This window comes from Dicentrarchus labrax, unplaced genomic scaffold (assembly GCF_905237075.1).
Source record: "Dicentrarchus labrax unplaced genomic scaffold, dlabrax2021, whole genome shotgun sequence".
Taxonomy (NCBI): Eukaryota; Metazoa; Chordata; class Actinopteri; family Moronidae; genus Dicentrarchus; species Dicentrarchus labrax.
The window spans coordinates 17251478-17259523 of record NW_026136719.1 but is presented as its reverse complement, the minus strand read 5'-3'; the positions used below and the strand labels follow the sequence as shown (position 1 = coordinate 17259523).

General features: G+C 36.2%; 1 protein-coding gene across 1 annotated transcript; it reads left to right on the top strand.

Annotated features, from left to right (window-relative positions):
- Positions 1-1740: 1740 nt before the first annotated feature.
- LOC127351891 (cytochrome b5) lies at positions 1741-6972 on the top strand. The gene is made up of 5 exons (XM_051379867.1): positions 1741-2219; positions 3062-3190; positions 4975-4998; positions 5121-5152; positions 5435-6972. Exons 1-5 carry the CDS (start codon positions 2019-2021, stop codon positions 5523-5525), a joined length of 477 nt encoding a protein of 158 aa, XP_051235827.1. The 5' UTR covers positions 1741-2018; the 3' UTR covers positions 5526-6972.
- Positions 6973-8046: the final 1074 nt, after the last annotated feature.

Here is an 8046-nt window from a genome sequence, read left to right as displayed (position 1 = left end):
TGTGTTTTGCCTGATGTTGCATGAGTAGCAGATTTTTTTTATCTGGTGGCTTACCAAAAGTTATGCTGTATTGTTAGTGTATATATATATTTTTTATGCTGATTCTATATGTTTTGTAATTTTTTTAAATTTGTGTTCATGACTTTATTTACCAAATTCCTTGTATCTCTATGTGAAAACCTGCTTGGCAATGACCCTGATTCTGATTTCTGACACCTGAATGTGGCTGCAGAGGATGAAAGCTTTACATGTGAAGTATATTATGGACCACTGACAAAGTATAGTATCTGCCGCTACCATCTTGTGGTTGGTAAATTGACATATCAGTAACATACATATTGCACAGGCCCCCCTATCAGCACAGAATGAGGCCCAGTTATTCATATGTAAAAATGTACAATCACTTAAGTAAAGTATGTATGTACTAAATATGTATTTGCACAATTGTCTACTGTCTACAAATGTTATTGTTTTATTGGTTTATATACGTATAACTGTACATGGTAGTTTATGTCTATTTTGTTCAGCTTGTTGTCCTGTTTATTTATGCTTAGTCTGTGCATGTATATTGAGAGCAACGCAAAACCACAGTCAAATTCCTTGTATGTGTGCACATACCTGGCACAATTAAAGTGATTCTGATTCTGATGTAGTACTTTAGTCTAATTAAATCTCCCAAAACTAAGAAAACTGGGTTTTTACCTGTTTCCCTAGTGTTGAAATTGTCTATTATATTATTTGCACTTCATATAAAAGACAAATTTCAATTACATGCTGTATTCTGATATAATTTATTACAAGTTGTGCTGGCCCATTTTCAATTTGTACATTAGTTCCAAATTTTTTATTGGCTGACACAACAGGTCAGAATCAGAATCAGAAATACGTTATTGATCCTCAGGGGGAAATTTGCAGTTGTTGTACTGTACATGTTAAAGAATATAAAGAATACTTATATTACACTATCTAACACAATATATAACAAAGGTAAATGTATAGGTATATGTATAGGTACATATAGGTATATACATATAAGTAAAAAGAAATAGAACATCTTATGGGCACAAGTTACTTATCTTTATAGGCTATATGTTTGCTGATTTCTCCACTATGTTTGAAACATTGCTGTGTTCATTACTTTATTTAAGCAGTCAATTTGCTATGTTATTGGTGGGTGAGCTGGTTGATAAGATAGATGAGAAAGATATCTTTCTGTCATTCGCCCGTTTTACCACAATGTCCATGCCCCCTAAACAGAATCTGGCGGACGTTCAGATTTCAGAAAGCAAGAATTTCATGGTATGACATGGCGAGGTGAAAATAAAACTTGATAAGCTGAGTTCTCTCCATTATATGACAGCTGTGTGCATCTGAAGCCGTTAGAGATGCATATGAATTTATAGTAAATTATCTTGTGCGCACAAGATAAAAAACATTTCCTTTTGGGGACTTTAGGGGCTCCGTAGTAATGCTTTAAAATATCCCGAAAACAAAGCAGCTGTTACGAAATGTTACAAACACACCACATAAAAGTCACCTTAAGTCATCGGAAACGCGAAAAAAAACAAACAAACAAAAAAAAACTTGTATGCGCAATGACAGTGCACATTTGACAACCTTTGTAAACATCCTAGTCTCATGATCATCAACTGCTCGATTTTGATTGGTCGTCAGTCCAAAAGTCGCGGCCTCATTGGTCAGTGGCGGTGTCTCCGCTTCATGGTACAGTAACACGCATGCCATTGGTCTGTTTCACATGTGAGCTGATGTGCCGGGTTAGGGTGTTTTTTGATTTCGTAACCCAACACCGTGTAGCATTCGTGTTGTAATACTGTTGTTTATGTTAGCTCGTCTCCACGGGTGGCATTAGGAGCTGTTTTAGAGGACAACTAGCCGCGTTCAAACACGGCGGAAACTGATCTTGAAGTAGCTAGCTAGCGTTACATCCATACCTGGCTAACAGAGGCTAACGTTAGCTAACCGCTCAATCGATATAGGTTATTAGCATTATCGTTACGATGGGTGAGGAAATCAACGAAACCCTCAATAAGCAATGCAGTGAACCCGCCAGTGCCACCAATGTTGAGGAGAACGGCGAAACGGTGGAAGGCGGTGTAAAATATTACACATTAGAAGAAGTAAGAGTACATAATATGAGCCACGACACATGGCTCATCATCCACGATAAAGTATACGACATCACAACTTTCCTCGAAGAGGTAAGACACACTTTCTGACAGCTGGTAGCAACCACCCAACCATTATCTCGTAATTTTATGTTCGTGTTTTAAGCTTTTAGTTACCAAATTTCGTATAATAATGTCACTTCCCGGTAATTACAAAACGATTGTTTCGCCTTATGTGTCGACGTGTAACGTCTTCAGTCGAGCTGTTAATGATCAGCAACGCTGTTTACAGCCTGTTAGTATAAAGTTTAATCTGGGTTAAACAATACACGGCTTAAGTTACACAAACTAGTGTAACTGGGGGAATACAAATTCTTCTAGCTACAATATAGTTTAACGACTAGTAGTAGTCGTTAAGCTGTTGCCCACCATTTTCATTACGTTATTGTTGCTTACACCGAGATACATCGATATATCTGCATAATATAAGCCTGAACAGCAACATTGTTGGTAATCCTGTATTAAATATTAAATTATAGCTGCATTGACATAGGTTAATTGTGAAAATTGCATTCAGGGTGACACATAAACTATCTGATCTGGCTGTAAGATAACGTCAAGCGACAGTGTAGTAAATGGTCAATAGAAATACCAATGCTGGATAAAGTATGCACACAGAGTAAAAAATGCTCCCTTACAAGTTCTGCACTCAAAACTTAAACTTAAGTTGTACTCATTATCCTAAATCCACTGAAAGATCACATTGGTGTATTTCACTTATTTGGCTGTGATTTCAAGTGTTTCAACAGTTTTTTTTTATCGCTTTGGGGTAAACCTAACCAAGCATAGAAGTTAGCTGTACAATATTATAAGTGTGGGGCAAATAAGGAAATAAACTCGTTAATGCTCTGTGTTAACACATTCTATACCTTCAGCATCCCGGAGGTGAGGAGGTGTTGCTGGAGCAGGCAGGCGCCGATGCCACAGAGAGCTTTGAGGATGTGGGTCATTCTACAGATGCCAGGGAGATGCTCCAGCAGTACTTCATTGGGGAACTTCACATGGTAAGATTGGGCCTCTTCTTAGCTATGAAAAACCTGTTTTCCTTCCTGTAGTATTTTTACACGATGTCCATATGCTTCTGTCAAATACAGAAGTTATGATAAATTGCATTGCTTAAATCTATCCTATTCAAGCTGTAATTAAGCTGTGTCACCAGATTTCTTTGAGGTAAAAAAGTAGACATTTGTTGCACAAAACGTTGCTTGGAGTCACAAGCTGGTGCTATGCGATAATTAGGGTTTTACATGCTTATTAGATGACATCAAATTTAGTGGAAATTGGCTTGTAAAATCCTTTTAGACAAGGTTGTCATGTGAGCATTAGTTCTGTGTCTGGAGAAAAGCAGCAAATTACGTCTATATATATATATATAGATATATAGATATAGATATATTTTTTTTAAAATCTGAATTCAATCCAACTGAGAAAAACCATGCTGCAATTGGAGATCATGCCAGTAGGACAGCAGGCACTACAAATGTAGTCGGCATGGAAGGGTGGCTGGAAAAGCAGGGACAAAAAAGCATGACTGTATGCCAGAGGACTCAAAACAGGCACGTGAAAGAGCCTTATGAACAAATTCTGTTGTGAAAGATATTTTGCCTGTTGGAAACATATCTCATCACATTGAAAAAGGAGTTTTAATCACTGTACTCATTCCTCCTGTTCATACTGGTCAGAACTACAGTCTTTGTTCTGTGTAAAAATTTATTTCAAAGCTACTATGAGGATTCAATTGTTTGAATTAGACAAATCAAGTGGGTAGGAAGTTTTTATTTATAGTTCAGTAATGTACAGTATTACGGATAATACCTCCACAATGTAGGTATAGCTGCGTGTCACAGCAATGCTTTTCTAGCAGTTGGGAAACAACACACGGAAGCTTTACTTTTGTCTTAAGGAGCTGCATCCTTTGTTTACTGAAAAACAGTAAACAACTGCCATTGACAAACTTCACGGCTCACCTTTTCCTCTGCACCGCTTGCATTCAACACACTCACTCTTTCACTCATCCACACACTAACTACGTACACAAAAATTACTTTAGTATCAGCTCAGCACGTTTAGAACATCAACTGAGGTGGTACCAAAAGAAAGTACTAGGTAATAATCATTTTTGGTGGTGCCAGTAATAATGGAAAACCAAAAAAAGAGTGAGCTTTACTGGCCAGTGTAAATAGGAGTGATTACAGTGAGTAAAACAAACAACAGAATAAGTTGCACACAAAGTTTTAAAAATGTCCAACTTTGTCATTTAGTATTTGAATTGTGTTTTAAGTTAAAGTATGCCTTGTTTACTTAGTTCAGTAATTCTCAAGATAACATTGTATACGATAGTGAGGTAGAGGTAGATAAGATAATCATACTGTGGAATTAACAATTGTACTTTTCCAACAAGTTGTCTTGTTTGCCAATAAAACCTACACATTATATTCATATTACTTTAACAAAGGAATTAATGTTTTTGTATTTAGCAGCTATCTGGTGCTTTTACTAGTCCCATTTTTTCCCTCAAGTTTAAAATTGCTGATTGACATTGGAGATTGTAGTGTGGCTATCAGCCAGATGAATGGTTGTTGTGCATGCCTGCTCCGAAGTCCAAGTCCAGAACTAATATATTGTAGGCCAGTTACTTCATATTTAGATTTTGTCAACAGTTTTGATCAACTATGGACTACCTGAGAATCGGACATAATTTTTATTCTTGGCTTGTTGTGTGCAATTTCTGTCGGACCATCACATGAAGGAAGTAATAATAGTACTAATTTAATGATTTTCTTTGTAGGATGACAGAAGAAGACTGGCAGAGGTAAGCGCTTTCTGTTCATCTGACCTCATCCTAAATGCAACAGAAAAGTCACTATAACAGTATTTGTTTTTTGTTTGTTGTACAATATCTCTTTTTAATGTGTCCTTTGTTTTCTGCTACAGGAGGCACAGGACACAAATTCAGGAGAGTCCAGGTGAGTCATGATGAACACCGTGTTATAGGTTTTTTGCTGCAAGTCAACATTGATCACTGTAGTCTGCTGTAAATAAAGTCCTCTTTAAGTTATTGACAGCTCAAAAAAGGCTTCTGGAAATGGGGAGATCTGCTGTATGTGTATATATCCTTATATGTAATATGTAAAAGAAAAACTATTTTCAAGAAACTTTTGGGGAGAGGGGGGGGTTATTTTTGCAAATGGTTAAATATGATTTTCACAGATTTCTGTCTTATTGATTAATGTTTTTTCCCCCCATAGTTCCTGGACCATGTGGTTGATACCTGCCATTGCTGCAATTGTTGTTGGTGTCATGTATCGCTACTACATGTTCGAACACAAGTCTTCTTGAGTGCTGGCATCCTCTTTTCATCTCATTGTTTTCATCTGGAGGCCTCGAAATGTTTGACCAAAACCTCCTTACACTGAACACACACAATTAGGAGTGTGTGCATCCTTTGCAACTAGAAAAGGAGGGGAACAGTTTGATAAAAGTACTTTTGTCCATCTACATAGATTGCACCAAATAGACAATTGGGCAGAAACTTCATTAAAGTGTCTGCCTTCAGTTGCGTTGTACTTCATCGTCACTATGCCTGTTGTCATTCATGTTAAACCCTGTCTTTAACTTAAACTTTCATATGCATTTGACCCAGTTTGTTTCTCTGTATGCTCATTAACCGTTTGCCTGCTCAGAGAAAGGTTTTGTTAACAGCCTGGTATACATTCACCATCACTACTGATAGACTAAATGGAAACACTGATGGAGGTGATCGTATGCAGAATGGTGTTTTAATCAGGGTAATAGTTAACAATGACCATTCTACCGTTTACACTGAATTATAACTTCTAATGCATTTTCTTAGTTTTAATAAAGTGAGAAATGTTACTGCTTCCTAACTCTAAATAGCAATCATGAGTTTATTCCCTTCACTCCTTAATGCACAGTTCTTGTGTTAGCAATGCTAGATTGCCCTTATCACTTGTAAATGCACAATATTTTCCAATTAGGTAATTGCAGTGTCAAATCTTTGCATCTGTTGCTTTTTAAAGATGTGCGTTATACTGTGTGATTATTTAAGGTAGGATGTGTTCTTGCTTTTTCTACACTTCTGTTACCAGGAATTTGTGTAAATGTTCAAAATACCTGGTCCATATATTAATATAAATTTTTGTGGTCATAGAATATTTTATTACCCAAATGTAATAGCTTACAGTGAATGAATACCCTTGAATTAAGAAAAATATCTGTTATTTGATTGTTTTTAGATTCGATTGTCCCCTACTATGCCATTTGTTATTTAACTGATGCTTTTTCACAACTTTGTTTCATTGTCATTTATCTAATTTTGATGTTTTTAATGAATGGTACTGGGAACTGTCACTTGAGGGTTGGAATTGTATTGGATGAAGTCAGTCAGTTGTCATTAGAGCTGTGGATGGGTGTCTTTAAGGGCACAGTTTCACATACATATTTCATTACAGTATGTTAGTTTTTGAAGTTCCTAGGTTTGCACTGTTTAATATGTTTTCATTTAGGCAAGGTTTGCATAGCATTTCAAAAATCACTCCTTTTATTGAATATTCTGAAATTACTATTTTATTTCATATTACTATTGGAAAAAACATTTTCCAACTACAAACAAAAGTTCAAAATTTATGAATATAACTTGCTATTTTTACATGTGGCTACAATATTTACTTGCAGATGTCAAACGTTTGTTGGTTGAACTTCAAGAAATATTTACCATCATTTCTCATCATCAAAATTATCTTTGAATAAAATGACTTTCAAAGTGTATGTGGCTAGTCATTGATATACTGTGTAATGTTTTTCTTCTTGTTCCTATACAGTTTGCTGTTTGATCTTCACTGTGCAGAATGATGTATGTGCAGAGTTTGACACTAGAAGAATGTTTTCACATTAATCTGCTGTAAAGTGGAAAGTTTCTGAGCACACTGAAAATCCGATTTTAAGGGTTGGGCCTACGATTTGTGACATTGCAAAATAGTCAATCCTGGTCCAATTTGTAACTTATAGTTGTGTGATCTAGAAACTTGAAGTCACCAGCACACTAAGAATCCTCTTTACAGTGAAGTAGGACACATCTTCTGTCCAGCAGGAAAAGCCTTTTCATGCTAAAAGAAAAGAACCAATTGTAATCACTGAGAACTGTGAAAGTAGCATGCTCTCTGGTGCAGGGTTTCATACTAGTTTATTTGCCAATATGTTAACTATGGCATGATTGTAGCATGAAGTTATTATGATCCACAAGAACAGAAGGCAGAACAAAATGACAGTCTAACCTAGAAAACAATGATGTGCGTGTTGGCCAGAGTGGATAGACATGAACTCGCTTTTATTTTAATATAATTAATAAAGTATATTTATCTTCTATCTTGAGCTGTGACTGCTGAAAAACAGCTTGTGAACTGTGCAGCACACTCCTTCAGAACAAAAGGTTGGTTGAGTTTTAAAATGACTGGGTGATGCTGGGAACAAGGGATAAGCCCAAGCACAAATACAGGTGTTGTCAGCCTGAAGCTTTTATCCAACTGACACCTGTAATGGCAGCAGCCATGTAAACAACTACACTGACACACTCACCATTGTCAATGTCAGATGAAGTGACTATAGTAAATAAAGCTGTCTCTCATAGCACTTCATTAGCTCATCATTCGTCATACATCTGACTCTCAGACCATTATAACAAAAATGACAAATGCTTTGTATTGGTAAAAATCCACCAATATGTTTTCCTTTTCTTTTAAATATTTATAAACTCAATAATGGATAGTATGTCAAGGCAGTATTGTGCTAATTTGAAAGGAATACACATATGAAAAACTTAACCGGCTTTAATTTCACTCTG

Coding starts and splice junctions, on each gene's coding strand:
- LOC127351891 (XM_051379867.1), top strand. CDS start 2,019: ATGGGTGAGGAAATCAACGAAACCCTCAATAAGCAATGCAGTGAACCC. Junction 3,191..4,974: donor TCATTGGGGAACTTCACATG/GTAAGATTGGGC, acceptor TTTTCTTTGTAG/GATGACAGAAGAAGACTGGC. Junction 5,153..5,434: donor ACAAATTCAGGAGAGTCCAG/GTGAGTCATGAT, acceptor TTCCCCCCATAG/TTCCTGGACCATGTGGTTGA.